General features: G+C 40.6%; 1 protein-coding gene across 2 annotated transcripts in view; it reads left to right on the forward strand.

The window, feature by feature from the left end:
* The first annotated feature begins 11270 nt into the window (after positions 1 to 11270).
* Positions 11271 to 22421, forward strand: part of SMIM8 (small integral membrane protein 8) — a 12597-nt gene continuing 1446 nt past the window's right edge. Inside the window, exons 1-3 of one of the 2 annotated variants that reach the window (XM_010834678.1) lie at positions 11289 to 11328; positions 18636 to 18672; positions 20520 to 20677. In XM_010834678.1, coding sequence (XP_010832980.1) covers positions 20543 to 20677 — 135 coding nt within the window. In that variant the 5' untranslated portion in view covers positions 11289 to 11328; positions 18636 to 18672; positions 20520 to 20542. Of the gene's footprint in view, positions 11329 to 18635; positions 18673 to 20519; positions 20678 to 22421 lie in introns of both variants that reach the window. The other variant, XM_010834677.1, reaches the window with a different exon arrangement.

Raw genomic sequence — 22421 nt, forward strand, 5'->3', positions numbered from 1 at the left:
CGTGGATTCAGAATATCTGAGGAGTTGGAAAGGTCACATTTCTATATCTAAAGTGAATTTTCAGCAGTTTTCAAATGAAAATACGAGCATCATTTCCTGATTGTGTAAGTGTTAGTTGCTCAGTCATGTCTGACTCTTTGTGACCCCACAGACTAGCCCACCAGGATCCTCTATCCATGGGATTCTCCAGGCAAAAATAGTGGAGTGGGTAGCCATGCCCTCCTCCAGAGGGTCTTCCTGACACAGGAGTCAAACTTGGGTCTTCTGCATTTCAGGCAGATTCTTTACCATCTTAACCACCAGAGAAGCTCTTTCCTGATTGTAACTCCTCTTAAATCAGCCCTTTCTGGATCCAGTGGCACAATGGGCTTGCCCCACACCAGGCAGTCATCAACAGAGACCCAGCTCAGAAACCACATCTCCCCACCAGGTCACTGAAAGTACTCACATTTTCAATATTTGCACTTAGAGCATCAGGTATTTTCTAAGCATTTTCCATAGCCAGGAGATATTGCTTTCCTGTTTGAGATACTGTTTTTCCTAAATAAAAGGAAGTCACATATTCCCCAGGCACCAGGCTTTCAAAATTTTCTGGGTTTGAGTGGGCTCTAAGTTAATCAATGCATATGCCTCTAGCTCTGGTTGAGTTTTCTTTATTATATATTGGCTGTGTTGGGTCTTAGTTGCAGCAGGTGGGATCTTCAGTCTTCACTGTGGCATGCTGTATCTAGTTGCCTGACCAGGGATCAAACCCAGGCCCCCTGTATTAGGAGTCAGGAGTCTTAGCCACTGGACCACCAGGGAAGTCCTTCTACTTGATTTTTCTAGCTGTCCAGTCTACGGTTAGAAGGCCCTATTTTACACACCTCTACTTAAGAAAACAAGTATACAGTGTCAGAAAACATTTAGATCCACCTGGATATGTTCAAAGTACACACAGTGTAACAGATATTACACTTGTATGCCAAATAAACCTAGGTTTTCGTTTCTCTCCCTTTATTGAATTTTCTTTAAGAAAAATAATAATATGAATGGCTTTGTGTATATGTAAATGTTAATGCAGATATTGGAGAACAAACTACAGATTTATATCTTCTCCACCAATTTGTGTCAAATGCTTCCTAATTTAATCCTTGCATGCCTTCCCACCCTTCCAAAAAATAATACTATTTTGATAGTTAGATTCTGGATGGGAGACACAAGTACCGGCAACAAAATCCCACTGTGTATAGAAAAGTCTATAGAAATCTGTAAATGTACCCTGTAGATTAATAATATGAAATATAAATAGATACATACATGGGTAAGTACCCCCCACTCCTGGGTGGCTGGAATACTCACTGACTATGACTTCATAGTGTGCTCAGGAGTTAGCTCCATCATCCGGCAACAATGTGCAGGTATTGGATAACAGTGTCTGACCTGTAATAGGCATTTGATAAAAGTTAAATTTACGGTTAAAAGGGTGACTAATGAGTCATAGTTGAAACAATTTGAGATTCCCATATGAAAGGGGATCTCAGTAGGTTAAAAGCAGGAGCTACTGGTTATTTCAATGCAATCGATGGGCAAAAATATTAATACATATGTAACTATAAGAAGATGAAATAATTGGGTCAAATACTTCCTCCAGTGCCTAAACTAAACTTTAAAAAATCAAAACAAAACCACATCCAGATTAAAAATTAACGTGGACTTTTTTGTGTGTGTGATTCAAATGAGAGGCACACACTTAAAATTCCATTCAGGGCTTAAAGCCTGTGGCTTGACCACTCCATGTGTTGCCAAAACATTTCAGCAGATGGTGTTTTGTAAAATAAACATGGACATAAAACAGCCATACGCTCTTCTAAGTTTTCATGCCTAAGTATGCTTACCTTTTGCTCCATGTAGTATAATTTGTTGTTATGTAGTCACTAAGTCATGTTGGATTCTTTGTAACCCCATGGACTCCAGCATGCCAGGCTTCCCTGTCCTTCACTATCTCCTGGAATTTGCTCAAACTCATGTCCATGGAATCAGTGATACCATCCAACCACCTCATCTTCTGTTGCCCCCTTCTCCTCTTGCCCTTAATCTTTCCCAGCTTCAGGGTCTTTTCCAGTGAGTCTGCTCTTCGCATCAGGTGGCCAAAGTATTGAGTTTCAGCTTCAGCATCAGTCCTTCCTATGAATATTCAGGGTTGATTTCCTTTAGGATTTACTGGTTTGATCTCCTTGCTGTCCAAGGGACTCTCAAGAGTCTTCTCCAGTACCACAGCTCAAAAGCATCAGTTTTTTGGTGCTCAGCCTTCTTATGGTGCAACTCTCCACACAGTTAATTTTACACCCAGCCTGCATATGGGTATACACAGAATTAACACAGTGGCACCCAGAGTCAAAGCTTCATAGCAATCTCAGAGACTGTTAAGCATCTTTAGCCTATTGGAAAGGCTGAGAAGGAAACCCAGCATATGTAATGACCTGTGTCAGGCACTGTAGAGAAAGGAGAAGGCTTTGCCAGGAGTACCACTACACACCCACCAGAATGACTGAAATTGAAAAGAGACAATATTAAGATATTGGTGAGAGCGTGCAACACTGAAACTCTCATACACTGCTGGTGAAGTATAAATTGGTGCCATCACTTTGGAGACTATTAAATGTAGTAAAATTGAACATACACCCACTGATGACTCAGCAGTTCTAATGCCAAGTGTGTATATATGTGCATCAAAATACACCAATGTTCATAACAGTCTCAAACCGAAAATACCCAAATGTACATCAGCATAAGAATGGGTACATGAACTGTGACATATTCATATTTTCAACCTCCTCACAAAGACTACCAGGAAAACTGTTGATCAAATAAAGCTTACAGAGTCTTTGTAACGTGGGAATTAGGGAATAGTGTTTTTAGGGTTTGGAATTCTGGGCTCACAAGATTAATGGCAGGTCTTTCAAGGTAAGGAACTGGTTAGGATTGGGTCAAGTTCATGATACCATATTTTAGGAGTGGTGGTCATAACAAAGTGACATTCTGCAGGTGAGCTTTCTAGAAATAAAACCATTGTCTTGGTAAGTGAGTTGTTTACCTAGACAGGAAAACTGTTCGTGTTTATTAACTGGTTAGCAAAAAATTTCCTGATATAAATAGTAATGTAATTTATTGATCTGCTATTGTATCTTCCTTGTTATATTGACACTGGGTGGTCTCAGTAATCAGTCCCATTAGTTAAGTTCATATTGAGGCAGGAAATCTCACTTCTCAGGACAATGCAATACTGTGTAGCAATGGAAATAAATAACAGACTAAGTGCATTAATATGAACGAATTTTAAAACAGAAAAGTTTAAAAAATTAATACATAGTGATAAAAATCAAAATAGCAGTTACCAGAGAAGGGGCTGGATAGTGACTGAGAGGAGCTGTGATGGGGTTCTGAGATGCCCTTAAGGGATATTCTGAGATATCCTAGCTCCTAACTCAAGTGGTGGTCACTTGAGTGTGTACACTTGGTAAGAATCCATCAAGCTGCTCACTTAGGATTTGTATACTTTCTTTTAATTAAACAAGAAGATTATTTAAAAAATAGAGGTGAATAAAGGAAAAGTCTAAATTCCAGCACCATATGTGTGTGCTCAGTCACTCAGTTGTGTCTGACTCTTTGCAACCCCATGAACTCTAGCCCACCAGGTTCCTCTGTCCATGGGATTTTCCAGGCAGGAGTACTGGAGTGGGTTGCCATTTCCTTCTCCAGTGGATCTTCTCAACCCAGAGATCAGACCCATGTCTCCTGCATTGGCAGGTGGATTCTTTACCACTGAGCCACCTGGGAAGAAAGAATAGAAGTGAGTAGAAGAAAGATCCAAATTCTATCACCAGTGTATATTAAATGATTGCTACTGAAAATAAGTATCAGTTCAGTTTAGTTCAGTCGCTCAGTCATGTCCGACTCTTTGAAACCCCATGAATCACAGCACGCCAGGCCTCCCTGTCCATCACCAACTCCCGGAGTTCACCCAGACTCACGCCCATCAAGTCAGTGATGCCATCCAGCCATCTCATCCTCTGTCATCCCCTTCTCTTCCTGCCCCCAATCCCTCCCAGCATCAGAGTCTTCTCCAACACCACAGTTCAAAAGCATCAATTCTTCGGCGCTCAGCCTTCTTCACACTCCAACTTTCACATCCATACATGACCACAGGAAAAACCATAGCCTTGACTAGATGAACCTTTGTTGGCAAAGTAATGTCTCTCTTTTGAATATGCTATCTAGGTTGGTCATAATTTTCCTTCCAAGGAGTAAGCGTCTTTTAATTTCATGGCTGCAATCACCATCTGCAGTGATTTTGGAGCCCCCAAAAATAAAGTCTGACACTGTTTCCACTGTTTCCCCATCTATTTGCCATGAAGTGATGGGACCAGATGCCATGATCTTCATTTTCTGAATGTTGAGCTTTAAGCCAACTTTTTCACTCTCCACTTTCACTTTCATCAAGAGGCTTTTTAGTTCCTCTTCTATTAAAGAAAATCTGAACAAAGGAAATAATTCCTCATAATTACACAGTCCTGTTAGTCTGTTTGCCTTGATTCATGTGCTTTCTGTTATTCTGTGCCTGTGTCACTTGGCTTTATTCCATCAGGCATCCAGCCACTAATGGCAGAGCACTCTTTCTCTGCCTGCCCACTCAATTATATTGATCAAAGCTCTGCATCCGTTCTGCACACAAACAAACATTGTACAATATGATGTTCATGATGCTCTGTTAGACTCTGGGACCTCTCTCTAAATGTTTGTAAGTTTGGTAATAGGCTGCAGAGTACATCTGCAGGTTTGAAGAGAGACAGACACTCTTGGTTGCTTGGAGTGAGTGGTAGAGTCTGATTGATCTAGAACAGAAATTGGATCATTTGTAGAGATGTGGGTAGACCTAGAGAATGCTAGACAGAGTGAAGTTAGTAAGAAAAAAACCCCAAATATGATATATTAATGCATATATGTGGAATCTAGGAAAACAGTGTAGATGATCCTATTTACAAAGCAGAAACAGAGACACAGAGGTCAAGAATAAATATATGGCTACCAAGCAGGGAAAAGGGTATGTGGGATGAACTGGAAGATTGGGATTGGCATATATACATTATTGATACTATGTATAAAATAGATAACTAATGAGAACATACTGTATAGATTAGGGAACTCTACTCAATGTACTGTGGAGCCCTGAATGAGGATCTTCCCAGGTGGCTCAGAGTGGTAAAGAACCTGCCGGCCAATGCAGGAGATGCAGGAGACACAGGTTTGATTCCTGGGTTGGGAAGATCTCCTGGAGAAGGAAATGGCAACCCACTCTAGTATTCTTGCCTGGGAAATCCCACAGACAGAGGAGCCTGCAGGCTACAGTCCATAGGGTCGCAACTGAGCATACATGGCTGATTCATTCTGCTGTACAGCAGAAACTAACACAACATTGTAAACCAACTATTCTCCAGTAAAAATTAATTAAAAACAAAAAACAGAGCGAGCCTCTGGGTCAGATTAGAAAACCTCTACTCCTGTTCACACGAAGACTGGCCTCTTGCTTTGCCTTGTCACTGTGGGTTTTAACAACATTAATGCTGCCATTAATCCAGAAAAGCACTTAGCTCGTCACCAGGTCACCTTACTTCAACACAGTTGCAGCTTTCCTGTGAATAAAAACACCGTAATCCACAAATAACCTGCCCGGTGTGTCAGCTGCTGTATCACAACGTCCACGTGACTTGAGGAAACGCTCCAAGTGTTTTCAAACTAAAGAAAGAACAGGAGAAAAGAGAGAGAGTCAAAGAAAATAGAAGAAAAGGGAATCTTTCTTATTTGAACTTAAAGAGACTTTTCTTATTTGTTTAAGCAAGGTCATGACATTCTTTTAGAGACATTGCAATAAAGGTCTTTATTGTATTTTATTCATCGAAGTAACTCAATTACTTGCTTTACGCCCTAAAAGGATAGAGTTAAAAATAATTAGAATAGAGTTTCTAATCTTCTGAAAAGCTCTGTTTATTTATTTAAATTGAAGTATAGTTGATTTGCAATGTTGTTACTTCAGGTGTACAGCAAAATGATTCCGTTATACATACATGCATATATATATGCATACACACATATATATTTATCCAGATTCTTTTCCCTTATAGGTTGTTACGAAATACTGATTATAGTTCCCTATGCTATGCAGTAGGTCCAAATCTCTGTTTTGTTTTTGAAGCTTAGGAAGCATTTTCTCAAGATAAATGTCACTGCCCCCAAATTATCCCACTCACTTGATTATATTTGCACTAATCCCAATCCATGCAGACCTAGGATCAACACCAACTGTATTTAAATCTCCACCATCTGAAATGGTCATTTTGTCTGATTTGCTGGAGGCTTCATCCAGTCAGACATATAAATCTCCAGAGGAATTTCTTAAGATGAGTTAAAATATGACACATCCCTCTCCCCAGGGTAGAAACTATATTATAAAAACCAGTTATGTCTCACCTGGCAGATGAAGAAGGAAAGTGACTCACCACGAATGTCTGTGGTTCCCAAGGTGAGGTCTAAGGAGGAGGAACAGCAGCACCTGGGAACTTAAAGTGGAATTTCTCAGGCCCCACCCCAGACCTCCTTTCTGAGACACTGGTAACTGAAGCAGGTTCGATCCCTGGGTTGGGAGTATCCCCTAGAGGAGGAAATGGCAACCCACCCCAATATTCTTGTCTGGGAAATCCCATGGACAGAGGAGCTTGGCCAGCCACAGTTCATGGGGTGGCAAAAAGTTGGACACGACTGACTGAGCACACATTCACAATTGGTGTTTTAACAAGCCCTCTGAGTCTGACGCTTGCTCAAATTGCAAACCCTTGATGTGGGAAAATGCTGAGGGTATGTGGATGTCAGACCAACTGACAAGGCTTCAGAAACACTAAGCATCTTGTAAGTTCATTTGTTAGGCTCTGCAACCTCTCTCTAAATGTTTGTAAATTTTTAAATATACTGCATTTTGTAACTACATTAAATTTGCTTTATTTCAAAGATATGTACAGGAAACAGTAGTTTCTAGTACAACCCAAATATCCCCAAGCTTTTCAAGCATCTAGATAAAAATAAGGTCTCATGAACATTGATACTGGTGTTTCACTGGCATATTTGTCCTACCTGTAAATCTCAGGGTCTCCCCACCCAAGCATGGCTAGTTAAACTGGCAGGTTGCAAAGCCTTGCATGGGCCTCTCTCTACCTCAGGGAGCTCCCCCTATTTTTGGAAATTGGGTTTGGGCAAGGGTGGAAGAGTAAGAAGGGTGGGCTTGGGGATTTGTTTGTGTTTTACCAATGATGGGAGCAGATTGATAAAGGAATGAAACATCTGTGCCTCAGTTAAGAGAAGGTTCTGCAGCCTTGGTTGCTATTGGAGGTAGTCACAGAATTGATGTCCAACAATAATCAGTATCAAGGCTGCAAAGAACAAAGAGCTTTTTGAGGGGTCTTAAAAATTACAATTTGGGAGACAGATTCAGGTAAAACCAAGTGAAAGACTCTTCTGGGGAAGAGAGTCAGACACTTAAAAAAGCAAAAGCCATAAGATTGTTCAATAATTATCATTGACTTTGGTGCAAGGAAGGAAATTTTTTAAAATGTCATTAATTAATTAGTTAATGTTGGCTGTGCTGGGTCTTCGTTGCTGCGAGGGCTCTCCTCTCGTTGCTCTGAGTGGGAGCTACTCTCTAGCTGTGTGCTTAGGCTCCTCATCGCGGTGGCTTCTCTTGTTGGGGAGCACGGGCTCTAGAGCATGTGGGCTTCAGTAGTTGTAGCACCTGGGCTTAGTAGTTGCAGCTCGCAGGCTCTAGAGCACAGGCTCAGTAGTCGTGGCACAGGGGTTAGTTAGCAGCATGTAGGATCTTCCCAGACCAGGGATCAAATCTGTGTCTCCTGCATTGGCAGGTGAATTCTTTACCACTGAGCCACCAGGCAAGTCCAAAAAAGGAAATGTTTGTCCTTAAGGGATAGGCCATCACCAGTTATTTTAGGGAAATCCAATAAGTATCTTGAGTTTCTGGAACACTGGGCAGATTCTCTGGACACCTGCTTTAGATGGTAAGTGATCAAAAGTCAGGTTCCATCCAGGCTGAGATGTGTGTCAAGTCACACTTTCTCGATGGCCTCCTGGCTCCATTTGAGAGCATTCTCTCAGCAATACCAACCCCATTTTGATTCTGCTTTCACAACTGTGGGCCTGCAGGCCCATCCTAACAGCTCTACCCTCCTCACTGGGCCCCCTTTCACAATATCTCACTTGCACCCTATTCTGGGAAAGTGTTCTTCGTGATCCAGAGGCACAGTGCAATGGGTTGGTTGGCTATTCTTCATCATGGAACCTCCTCCTCACCATCTCCCTAGTCCACTTAACATCCCTTCAGTGAGTACTTCTGGAGCTCTTCATGTCTGGAAATACACCTATGAGCAAAATATAGAGCCTTCATGCAGCTTCCTTGAAGAAGCTCCATGGAGCTTTCATGGTGTATTCATTGTCATGGCAATCCTAGCGCAGGTTGGAAAAGAATTTCCAGACACAGAGCATTTCAGAAGGAAGTGAGTTTATTAAGAGTAAACAGCAGAGGTCATGTGGGTGCTGCAAACACAGTGGGATGACTTCCTGACAGAACTGGGAAAGCCGACACTTCGTGGGTTGGTAGGAAATTTTTATAGCCTCAAGACAGAGAAGTTTCCTGCTGGAGGTTGGCATCAGGTGATTGGTTAGGGTGCTATAGGGTGAGCACTGAGGTGGGCATTTTGCCTAATATGGAGTCAGGAAGCTCGCTGGTGATGATCGGGGGCCTTTTGGCAACGGTTACAAAGGGGCTTATTCAGTTCTGGAGATGACCGTGTTTCTGGGCTCCCCTTTTGTAGCCTTCATGCCAGGTCTTGCACCAGTAGCCTTGGAATAGGACTCCACATTCATGTCTTCATGGAGCTTACATGAAGAAGAATGGAAAAGAAAGACAATAAAGAAATAAATTGTATAGTGGCAGGTAGTGACACTATTTTTTTCAAGTCCCTTGGGAGTCTCACATGTGTGTTCAGCACCAGGTCCACCCATTTCTTTCACTCTGGACTTTCTCTCACCATAAAAACACATCCCCTCACCACCATGTGAGGGCATGGCTGTGGCACCCCTTGGTGGAAAAGTTCTGTTCTGTGGTCCCTGCTGGCTGCTGCTTCTCAGGAGTTCTGTGTAATCTGGACTAGAAAGCAGGTCTACCGATAAGGTGGAGATCTGCTGGTTTTGTCTTCCTAGTACCTCTACCAGAGAAGGCAATGGCAACCCACACCATTTGCCTGGAGAATTCTTGCCTGGAGAATCCCAGGGACGGGAGCCTGGTGGGCTGCTGTCTATAGGGTCGCACAGAGTCAGACACGACTGACGTGACTTAGCAGCAGCAGCAGCAGTACCTCTACCCCATCCTAAATCTCGGAGGTATGATGATATGACCTTGACCCAGGCTGGGCCAGCCATGGTATCCCTTCCTCCTGTCCACAGCAATTTTTCCTGAAAAATGGTACATGACCCAAAAGTCATGAAAGCTAGTCAGAGCTCTTTTATGAGATTTGATATATAGATGATTAGAAAAACTCTCTTTCCACTTGGATGAACCTTAACATGATGAACCCTACTCCAAGACATGGAGTAAGTGTATGTAAGAAGCAACTGAAGCACATAGAGAAATGAGACAAGAGAGCCCTGTTGGCATATATGGATGTACCACGTCTCATTGTTCCCCCAACAAGTTCCCTCCCTGTACCTAATTACATGAGGTAATACAGATCCTTTCACACTTGAGTTACTTTCAGTTATTTGCAGCTGAAAATAATAATTGTATGCTAAGCCCACATTAATCATATCAACTACTTTGACATGGACTGATGCTAGGGAAAAGAAGCCAGCATTTATTATACAAAAATTACAGCAGCAATAAAACAAACCCTGCCTTTGACAAAACACCATATTAACATCATAGTAATAAGTTAATACAATTTTATTACACCTTATAAATTAACTATTAATTCTTGCCTGAAAAAAAAATGCACCAGCACATATGAGATTCCCTTGAAAGGGCTCACAGACCATCAGGGAACTTCTAATTAAAACAGACATCTTTTGTAAACTTGAACGAATTTTCACATGGATGAAACTTTGTTTTATGAAGCTAGTCCCATCAAATATAAAATCTCCTAACCCTAGCAAATATCAAATCTCTTGTTAAATATTATTAAATATTGATGATGCTATTTTAAAACAGGATTATAAAAGCTGCATTCAGACTAGCATCATTCTTCAAAGTAATTTCTTAAAAGCATCATAAAATAGAACTATTGTCTATTCATATCATTTGCATTGTACTCATATCCATTAAACTGACAAGATCTTCAGGCTTTTCTCTCTTATAATTACCTCTAGTTTATGCTTTTTTTTTTTAAAATTAAACAGGTTCTTAGGTTTCACTTATTCTTTTACTTGATCACTTTAGGTTGGTCGTGATAGTAAAAGTGCTTTTCTTTGCATAGTGGTATTTGGCATTTAGGGCTTCCTGGGTAGCTCAGCTGGTAAAGTATCTCTGCAATTCAGGAGACCCTGGTTCCATTCCTGAGTCAGGAAGTTCCCACGAAGAAGGGATAAGCTACCCACTCCAGTGTTCTTGGGCTTTCCTGGTGGCTCAGACAGTGAAGAATCCGCCTGCAGTGCAGGAGAGCCTGGTTGGATCCTTGGGTTGGGAAGATCCCCTGAAAGAGGGTATGGCAACCCACTCCATCACCATCAGCAAAGTGTGTGCAAATCACAACCATAACCACATCTTGGAATTTCAAGGCACTAATAGAATGGCAGAGCACTAACTGTGCATTTGAAACACTGTGCCCATAAAATGCGGCCCGCAGGAGACCAGATTCAAGTGTTCTTTCCCAAATCAGAAAGCTTTCCCCTTCCATTAAATAAACGTAGTTCTAGGTGATTTCTTCTTTTACTTATACAAAACACACACGCGAAACTGGAAAGTTATTGGAACCTAGGGGACTGAAAACATAAGGCAAAAAAGGGAAGAAACCTAAAATGCCCCTTGCAAACCTCATCCCTCCGTTGGGCTGGAGGACCAGGGATGTGGAGGAGAGGCGCTAGAGTCATCTCCACAACTCCCGCGCCCCTGCGCTGCGGCCTCCAGGCCGTAGGGGCCGCTGCAGCGCCGAGTTTGCGGAGTGCGCTGAGACGCTCTCTCCCGCAGGAGGAGACGAGACGGAGTGCGGCGGGCGGGCAGAGGTGACCCCGCGACAGGTGAGCGGCGGAAGGGGTTGGCGTGGCGGGGTCGGGGACGAGGTGGCCGCTCCACAGCGGTCTTGATCCTGTCCTTGGCGGGCCCTACCGCCCTGTGGACCTCGTTCCCAGGTGCATGGATTCGGACTCGGGGGCGTTCTCTCGAGGCCCCCTCTTTCCCCGTACAGTCGTCGCCACTCGGTGAACTCCCAGAGCTGGATCTGGAGGTTTCTGACCCCACGGGGCGCGTGTCCCGCCCCATACGTGGACACCTCCACCCAAAGAACCTTCTCATATTCTGGACAGTTTTTTTGGTATCCCACCTCACCAAACTCCTAATTAGGGGAAAGTGGTTTTGTAATTTTTTCACGTGAGTTTCCTCTTTGCTTTTTAAGTGTGTTTACAGTCCTGTGTCTCCCCTGCAAGACAATGTCTAGAACTCAATTGAATGCAGTTTCTTTTTCTGGAGGCTTCAAAGGCATCTGTCTTTGACTAATAGCAAGATGTAGTGTAGGTCCAGGAGAAGGCGATGGCACCCCACTCCAGTACTCTTGCTTGGAAAATCCCATGGACGGAGGAGCCTGGTAGGCTGCATGCAGTCCATGGGGTCGCAAAGAGTCAGACACGACTGAGTGACTTCACTTTCACTTTCCACTTTCATGCATTGGAGAAGGAAATGGCAACCCACTCCAGTGTTCTTGCCTGGAGAATCCCAGGGACGCGGGAGCCTGGTGGGCTGCTGTCTATGGGGTCGCACAGAGTCGGACACGACTGAAGCGACTTAGCAGCAGCAGCAGCAGCAGCAGCAGTGTAGGTCCCACAATATGGGGAAGGCAGCGGACCCAAATAATACTTTACAGCCCTCAGATTGTTGGCAACATCCTTTGTAAATAACATTCCTTGTCAGTATCTGTCTCTAGGTATGGTAAATTTCAAGGGATTAAAAAAAGAATAACTTTTACCATTAAAAACAACAAATACAGAGTTCATCTTTAAAATTTAAAACCCAAAAGAGAGGGGACATATGTGTATCTATCTGATTCATGTTGATGTATGACAGAACCAACACAGTATTGTAAAGCAATTATCCTTCAATTAAAAATAAATTTTAAAAAATTAAGTGATTATAATTTTATGCTTCGTTGGAATATTAATTACTCAGCCATAAAAATGAACGAAATTGGGTCATTTGTAGAGAAGTCGTTGAACCTGGAGTCTGTCATACAGAGTGGAGAAAATCAGAGAGAGAAAAACCAATATTGTATATTAATACATGTATATAGAATCCAGAAAATGGTACTGATGAAGCCATTTGCAGGATAGGAATAGAGAGACAGATGTAGAGAACAGACTGTGGATGGTGAGGGGGGCTGGGAAGAGGAGCGTGAGACAAATGGAGAGAGTAGCATTGACACACATAGGCTACCTTGTTGTAAAATAGCCCGACGCTGCTGTATAGCACAGGAAGCTCAGTTCAGTGCTCTATGAGACTAGAGGGGTGGACAAGGGTGGGGTGAGAGACTCAAGAGAGGGGGGATATATGTATACATATAGTTGATTCACTGTTGTTATGCAGCAGAAACTAACACTAAAGCAATTATACTCCAATTGAAACATTTTGTTACATTTCTTCAATCTTATAATGACTTAGAAATGCTGAGTCTTAACGATTTAGGAGTGAAGTGGTGGACCAGTGGTTGGCTGGAACATGAGTGACCTGGATTATCTCACTCTTCCATGGGCAAAGACAATCAATCTCTTTTGGTTTAGATTTGTTTAGAAAAAGGGATTGAATTAATTGGTGGAGATGAAAATAGCTACTATTTGTTGAACTTCTGTTATGTCCTTTAAAAAATGTTACCTCATTTAATCTACAAAGTCATTCTATGCAGTAGGTAATATCCCTTTTATAAAAGTGCAAACTGAAGCTCAGAGAAGTTGTCACTCAAAAACATACACTTAATAGGTAGCAAAATTGGAATTTGCAGCAATGGTACATTCCCTTAAGACAGAAAGCTGTCTGATTCTGTCCTGAACTTGTGTATTCTAAATCAAATTATTTTTAAGGTGTCCTGCCCCAAACTTCAAGTTATTTTCTTAAATTCTGAAATAGTGTGGTATGTGAAACAAAAATAACAAGTACATTATATATCCTTAAAGTATTTTATCCATTTTATAATTCCCCTAAGGCTTTTATTTAATAAAAGCAAGGCTTTATTGCTGGTATTCCTTTTCACCAGTATTCTGTGATTCTGACTTTTTTTTTTTTTTTTCATTTATCTTCTGTTCAGATGCTTATTTCAAAATGAATATCTAAGGATTAAGTTTCTCACCAAAGTAACTCATATTCTTTATATCTTGGTCTAATTTTTATGTCATGCCAGTTTTGTGCCAGCAAATTGTTTAATATCAGCTGCCAAGTACATTCTGGATTATCCCACAGAGCTGGAATTTTAATAAAGGAGAGAAAATGGTTTAAATTTTCTGCTGCCTAAGATCATCTTTGTACAGTCACGTACAGTGTATTCGTTCTGGGGGCACGATTTTCACTCATACTTTAGGGCGTTGCTACAAAGAGGCCGCTGCTTCCTTTCTCATCACATATTGCCTTCCCCAGAGAAGGGGCAGGAGAAAAAGGTAAGGAACCTTTTGCTGGGAGGGACGTATGAAGTAAATGCAGTTTAGTTTAGATCTTTTTTTTTTTTTTAAAGCTTTTAGATTGGAGTATAGTTTCTTTACAATGCTGTGTTAGCTGCAGGTGTGCAGCACAATGTATGATTTAGTTATACATACGTTTTTTCCAGATTCTTTCCCCTTATAGTTTATTACAAAACACTGAGGGTAGCTCCCTGTGTTATACAGTACATCCGTGTTGATTATTTTATATATAGTTGTGTATGTTAATCCCAGATTCCTAATTTATCCCATGCTACCATTCCCTTTTTTGTAACCATAAGTTTGTTTTCTATGTCCGTGAGTCTTTTTCTGTTTTATAAATAAGTTTGTATCATTTAGATTCCATGTATAAGTGATATCATATGGTATTTGTCTTTCTCTTTCTGACTTACTTTGCTTAGTATGATCTCTAGGTCTATCCATTTTGCTGCAAATGGCATTATTTCATTTTTTTGTTTTTCAGTTGCTCAGTTGTGTCCAAATCTTTGCTACCCCATGGACTGCAGCACACCAGGCTTCCCTGTCCTTCACCATCTCCCAGAGCTTGCTCAAACTCATGTCCATTGAGTCAGTGATGCCATCCAGCCATCTCATCCTCTGTTGTCCTCCTCTCCTCCTGCCTTCAGTCTTTCCCAGCATGAGGGTCTTTTCCAGTGAATCAGTTCTTCGCATCAGGTGACCAAAGTATTGGAGCTTCAGCTTCAGCATCAGTCCTTACAATGAATATTCAGGACTGATTTCCTTTAGGATGGACTGGTTGGATCTCCTTGCAGTCCAAGGGACTCTCAAAAGTCTTCTCCAACATCACAGCTCAAAAGCATCAATTTTTCAGCATTCAACCTTCTTTTTAGTCCAACTCTCACATCTATATAGCTTTAACTATATGGACCTTTGTCGGCAAAGTAAGGTCTCTGCTTTTTAATACAGTATCTAGGTTTGTCATAGCTTTTCTTCTTTCATTTTTTAGGACTAAGTAATATTCCATTGTATATATGTACCACATCTTTATCCATTGATCTGTTGATGGACATTTAGGTTGCTTACATGGCTTGGCTATTGTCAATAGTGCTGCAGTGAACACTGGAGTACATGTATCTTTTTGAATTATGGTTTTCTCTGGGTATATGTGCAGGAGTGGGATTGCTGGATCATATAGTAGCTCTATTTTTAGTTTTTAAAGAAGCCTCCATACTGCTGCACCAGTTCACACTCTCATAAACAGTGATGGAGGTTTCCCTTTTCCCCACATCCTCTCCAGCATTTATTATTTGTAGATTTTTCAATAATGGACATTCTGAACAGTGCTAGGTGATACCTCACTGTGATTTTGATACTCTGATAGTTAGCAGTGTTGAGCACCTTTTCATGTGGTTTTTGGCCTTCTGTATGTCTTTGGAGAAATGTCTATTTAGGTCTTCCATATATTTTTTGATTGAGCTGTTTGTTTTCTTGATATTGAGCTGCATGAACTATTTGTATGTTTGGAAATTAATCTCTTGATCACATGATTTGTAAGTATATTTTCCCGTCTTTGATTGTCTTTTCATTTTGTTTATGGTTTCCTTTGCTGTGCAAAAGCTTTTAAGTTAATTACATCCATTTGTTTATTTTTGTTTTTATTTTCATCACTGTAGTAGGTGGATCCTTTGGGATCCAAAAAGATATTGCTGAGACTTATGTCAAAGAATGTTCTGCCTGTATTTTCCTCTAAGAGTTTTATAGTATCCAGTGTTAAACTTAGGTCTATAATCCATTTTAAGTTTGTGTTTGTGTATGGTGTTAGAGAATCTTCTAATTTCATTCTTTTACATGTGGCTGTCCAGTTTTCCCAGCACCAGTTGTTGAAGAGACTTGTCTTTTGTCCAGGAGAGACGTATGAAATAAATACAGCTTAGTTTAGATCTTTTTTTATAGGCAGGTATGAAAAACGCAAGTCTCTTCTATTAAAAAAAATTATGTACACAATTTCTTATTTAAGGGAACAAGAAATGGGTGATGGAAAAAAATGAAGAAGAAATAAGAACAGGGCACCCGGACAGATTGCACAGCCATGGGGTGGCCCCTGGGATACCTAACTTACTGAATGTTTTAGAGGTCAACTGGCGCAGAAATTAATCACCAAATTGGCCAGCAGCAGTGCAGTGTCAAGTTCCTATCATCCCTGCTAGTGTGTGTTTGTGTGTGTGTGTATGTGCATGCACGCACGTGTGCACACTAGAGAGAGAGAGTCCCCTTTTTAACACAATAAATGCGGGTCCTTGCTTAAAAATAAACTCATCTTGAAAACAAGTATATCTAGAGATGGATCAATATCACATGTGAATAAGTAAGTGTGATTTACCTCACGCTTTGCAGTGGGGAAAAAAAAGTAAGAGAAGAAGTGGGAGAAAGTGATGGGGGAACTTAGAAGCTCTAATGGATGTGTGTCAGATGGTAACTGTTTTTGAGGTACTGTCCACTCACTGTTGGAATAGGTTGTTGCTGTGCTTTGAATTCATGATTAGTTCTGTAGCTTTTAAAATTACAACTTACATCAGCTCTGATTAACACGCCTGTGAAGAAACAACTAAGGTTTTGCATTTTATATACTTATTCAACCACGACATCTTGCATGTCTTTCACAGTCATATTCCTACCGTTCTGTGGGCCAGGCATGTGAGGAGATAGAAAAGAACATTTTCTTACATGAAAAGTCTCATTTTGTTCTGTTCGTATTACAAATTCTTACCTAATAAATCCCTTTTTGGCCTCAGTAATCTGTCTCTCTTTATTTAAAGTATCAGTCAGTCATTCAGTTCAGTCACTTAGTTGTGTCCAACTCTTTGCGACCCCATTGACTGTAGCATGCCAGGCTTCCCTGTTCACCATCTCCCGGAGCTTTCTCAAACTCATGTTCATCTACTCGGTGATGCCATCCGACGATCTCATCCTCTGTCATCTTCTTTTTCCTCCTGCCTTCAATCTCCCAGCATCAGGGTCATTTCCATTGAGTCAGTTCTTCACATCAGGTGGCCAAAGTATTGGAGCTTCAGCTTCAACATCAGTCCTTCCAGTGAATATTCAGGACTGATTTCCTTTAGGATTGTCTGGTTTGATATCTTTGCAGTCCAGGGGACTCTCAAGAGTCTTCTCTGACACCACAGTTCCAAAGCATCAATTCTTCAGCACTCAGTTTTCATTATGGTCCAGCTCCACATTCATACATGAATTAAAGTCAGTAGTTCTAAAGTATAAGATTCTAAAATAATTTCCAAATCAAAGATTTGTCATATTTAGGGAGTATTTTGCCATACTGTAATAGAAATGCACTGACCAGTCCTAAGAATAATAAATAAATAGTTTTATATTTAACTAAAATAATATTGGTATAATTATTTTCATAAATGTAAGGGGTGTGTGTGTGTGGTTGCATGCACGCACGCTTCATCACTCAGTCATTTCCGACTCTGTGACCCCATGGGCTGTAGCCCACCAGGCTCCCTCATCCATGGAGATTGTCCAAGCAAGAATAGAAGGTTGTTAAAATTTTTTGTTAGTTCCGTGAGTGGTATAAACAAGTTCATGAACTTTGGGGAGAACTGTTGGAGCATCTGCAGTGACTGTGGCACATACAAAGAGAAGCAGCAACAGAACTGAGCAGTCTTATACCAGGCCTAGTAAAAGAGTGATATATGATAGAAAGTAGTACTTTCATTGGGCTTCCCTGGTAGCTCAACTGGTAAAAAATCCGTCTACAATGCCGGAGACCCTGGTTTGATTCCTGGGTTGGGAAAATCCCCTGGAGAAGGGATAGGCTCCCCACTCTAGTATTCTTGGACTTCCCTGGTGGCTCAGACAGTAAAGAATCTGCTTGTAACGTGAGAGACCTGGGTTTGGAAGACCCCCTGGAGGAGAGTATGGCAACCCATTCCAGTATTCTTCCCTGGAGACTCTCCATGGACAGAGGAGCCTGGCAGACTACAGTCCATGAGGTTACAAAGAGTCAGATGTGACTGAGCGACTAAGCACAATAGTCTCATATGTTCCTAAAAATATCACAAACAATGAAAATTGTGGTATGTTAAATCTTTTAAAATATAGTGTGGTAGGTAATTCTTTAATTTGTAAAAGTCACTCAGTCATGTCCGACCCTTTGTGACCCCATGGACTATACAGTCCATGGAATTCTCCAGGCCAGAATTCACTGGAGTAGGTAGCCTATCCCTTCTCCAGCGGATCTTCCTGACCCAGGAATTGAAAAGGGGTCTCCTGCATTGCAGGTGGATTCTTTACTATCTGAGCTACCAGGGAAGCCCTTTAATTTGTAAAAGTCCCTTTCAATAAACATTTGCAGTAGTTTCCAGCCTATGTATTCTTTAATTGTCATTTCTGGCAAAGAGTTTAACATGAACAGTTTAACGTAAATGGAATGTTGGTGTCTAGAGTTTACAGTATAATAAATACTACCTTGATTGCTTATTCCCTTGTTTCATCACAGAGTAAATGTAGGTTCAGCTAAGGAAAGAGAGAATCTTGTGCAAATACAATATATATACATATACATATATATATATATATATATAGCAGAGAGGCTGTCTCCCAGGCGATAGACCTCAGTAAGATCACCAAATAAAACTTATCTTGCAACTTTAAGTTTGTGCATTTTTCTTCAGTTTACAGTTTCAAGAAATTCACCTAAGAAATGTGCATGTGAGTGGACCCCTGGTTCAGCAGAAAACATTGGAGTTTTTTGGTAACCTTGGGCATGATGTGTTAGAAGCATGTGCTGGCTGAACAGGTTTCAGGCATATTTTGGAATTGTTTCAGAAGTTGTCTGTAGTGGACAAAAAAATCACTGTTCCAATAGAGAAAATTAGTAACTTGAATGCTGTTGAAATTTTTTTTTTAAATTTTACTTTATTTTTAAACTTTACAATATTGCATTAGTTTTGCCAAATATCGAAATGAATCCGCCACAGGTATACCCGCGTTCCCCATCCTGAACCCTCCTCCCTCCTCCCTCCCCTCCCCTCCCTCTGGGTCGTCCCAGTGCACCAGCCCCAAGCATCCAATACCGCGCATGAAATTTTTAAAAAATTGCTAGTTACTGCTTGAATGATGTGTTAAATGCTGATGAACCAAGTGTTTTATGAGTTGTTACCTCATATAATTCATGTCCAAAGTGGACTTCAAAGAAGAGGTAAATAGAGGTTAATGATCATTCTTTTCTGCTGTAATGCATCGCGGTCGGAAGAGATGAGACCACTTGTCATTGGCAAGTCAGTTAACTCCCAGGGCTTCAGAAATGTTCATTTGCTCCCCAGTAATGATGAAGCCAGTATACATGTCTAGAGAACATGAGGTTTATTTGATGAATAACTGAGAATGGTTGGTAAGAGGAAGATAGGAGTGAAAAGCAAGATCCTCTTGCTGATGGACACCTGCTCTGCCCAACACACCCCTGTGTTTGGATCACATGTGTTGAGTTTTCTCATTGACTAATCTTTTTCACTTTTGAAAAAACTGGACTCCTAAGTTTCTCCATAAGTAATAAGGTTGCAGAAATATTGCTTTTATAAAGACTGTAAAATGGGAAACTTAATACTTGAATAAACAAAGCCCCAACAAGTGTTTAAATGTGAGTGTTTGACTCTCATTTTATAACATTTACTGAGGGTTCAGCATTTCCCCCAAAGAATTTTATTATATTGTCATGAATCTCAGCCGTTCTTTGGAAAGCTTCTTTCCCTATCTTTTCCCTTCCAAACTTCCCCCCACCCACCCCACCAGCATTCGGTGGCAGGATTGGTAAGAATAACCTTTTGCCCAGTAGTATATAGAAGAAAAAAATATTCACGAAGTGTTGACATTCTAGCAGGGAGAACCAGAAGCCAAAAGACATACTTGGATCTATTAGGATAGGTTCTGAGTAATTAAGAGAAAAATGATTTCCAATTAAGGATTAGGATAGATTCTGAGTAATTAAGAGAAAAATGATTTCCAATTAAGGAGGTAGCATAGTGTTTGTTGCCAGAGAGTGGGCGATAGAGGAGGAGTAAGGACAACAGCTGCTCACCCTTCCTGCATGGTACTGGTGCTGGGGTGACCCAGTGGAGGAAGGCACAGGGGTGGGAAGGGAAAGTGGGAGAGGAGTCAATCTGTAGGAGGAATGGAGCGAAAGAATGCTCATGCCTCTTAGGTTGGTGTCCTGAAAGGGCTGTTGGAAGGTGAAGAATGGTGAAAATGGAAGGAAATTAAGAAGGTATGGATAACCCACTGGCCACTCCTACCCTTAGTACCCCCTTCATTTAGCAAGATACAGCGTGACTCATACCTCACTAGTTCCACGAGATGAAAAATAACCATTTTACCAAACAAAACCTAAAGGCCATTTACAAAGTACGTGTTATACAAAGTAATAAAAGAATTGACCATCACTTTTGATATATATCTAGACCGGAATTTGAAAAAAGACTGAATATAGAATGATTTTTTTAAGAGCATTATCAGAAAAACATAACTTTGAAGGGGAAAAAAGTTTCTGATTTTATTTTTAGGTATTAAATCATCGTTAGTCAAGATGTCTTCAGCACCTGAGCCTCCAGCCTTTAAAAAGGAGCCGCCCAAGGAGAAAGACCTGGGAAACACAGGGCTCAGAGGGGTCCGCACCACAACCTTATTTCGAGCTGTGAATCCAGAGCTCTTCATTAAACCTGTAAGAAATCATCCGGGATAAGACTTTATGTTCAATTTACCTAGGCTTTCAGAAATAGAAAGTTCTAATTTTCCTGTCACATTTGATTTTATCACGGATATTTGATGTTAACTAGTGCCATCTATGGGGTCACACAGAGTCGGACACAACTGAAGGGACTTAGCAGCAGCAGCAGTAAGACCTCTCTGTGGATAAGAAGTAGATGGAAGGAAAATCTTAAATGCTGTTTCACTAAATATACATATAAAACTAATTATTTTGAGGGTGTTTGAGAATTTAAATGGTAAATAGTTGAATTTTAATCAACTGATCAAATTCCTGTTTAAATTTTATTTTAATAGCTGCATTGATTTTAAGGAAACTTGTTTGATTGGGTACTATTAAGTAAATAAGGCCTTCCATTGAAACAAAGAAAACAGAATGGAAATCTGATCAGTCTACAATTCCAGGCTTATTAATAATGTTTTAACCTAGGAGATTTTGCAAACATATATTGAAAAATATGAAAACATGCATTTATACACTGTTAGGGAGTTAGCTAATTATATTTTTGTAGCAAGTTACTGAATACATTTGATTTGTTAAGTTTTATTTTTTGAAAAATGCAAATCAAGTCATAAAATTTACTTAAATGTTTGAATTTGATTAGAATTTTAATAACATAGTTACCAGTATAAACTGTTTGAAAGTTAAATAGGTCAATTTAGCAATCAAATCATTAAATCAAGGTAGAATGTTTTAAAAACTTTGAACTAATGTGTTTTTTTACTTGCCAAGTACAGTTCAAGAACTGCAAAAGTAAGCTGCTCTGAGCGAGTGGCCTTTCTCAGATGTCCATCCCACTGAAAAAGTTTGACCTTGGTTTTTTTTGATGATTAAGAATAGTAAAGAAACAGAAGCAGAAATGATAACAGAAGCAGAAAATACAGAATTGAAAAGCTTTATGATCCAGCAATCCCACTGCTGGGCATACACACTGAGGAAACCAGAAGGGAAAGAGACACGTGTACCCCAATGTTCATCGCAGCACTGTTTATAATAGCCAGGACATGGAAGCAACCTAGATGTCCATCAGCAGATGAATGGATAAGAAAGCTGTGGTACATATACATAATGGAGTATTACTCACCCATTAAAAAGAATTCATTTGAATCAGTTCTAATGAGGTGGATGAAACTGGAGCCTATTATACAGAGTGAAGTAAGCCAGAAGGAAAAACACCAATACAGTATACTAACGCATATATATGGAATTTAGAAAGATGATAACAATAACCCTGTGTACGAGACAGCAAAAGAGACACTGATGTATGGAACAGTCTTATGGACTCTGTGGGAGAGGGAGAGGGTGGGAAGATTTGGGAGAATAGCATTGAAACATGTAAAATATCATGTATGAAACTAGATGCCAGTCCAGGTTCAATGCACGATACTGGATGCTTGGGGCTAGTGCACTGGGACGACCCAGAGGGATGGTATGGGGAGGGATGAGGGAGGAGGATTCAGGATGGGGAGCACATGTATCCTGTGATGGATTCATTTTGATATTTGGCAAAACTAATACAATTATGTAAAGTTTAAAAATAAAATAAAATTAAAAAAAAAAAAATTCAGGAATTCCCTAGCTATCCCATAGTTAGGACTCTGCCCTGTCACTGCCAAGGGCCCGCGTTCAATCCCTGGCTGGGGAACTAAAATCCCCAAAACTGTGTGGTGTGACAAAAAAAAAAAAAAAAGAATCCCTT

The sequence above is a fragment of the Bison bison genome, unplaced genomic scaffold (assembly GCF_000754665.1).
Source record: "Bison bison bison isolate TAMUID 2011002044 unplaced genomic scaffold, Bison_UMD1.0 scf7180017864035, whole genome shotgun sequence".
NCBI lineage: Eukaryota > Metazoa > Chordata > Mammalia > Artiodactyla > Bovidae > Bison > Bison bison.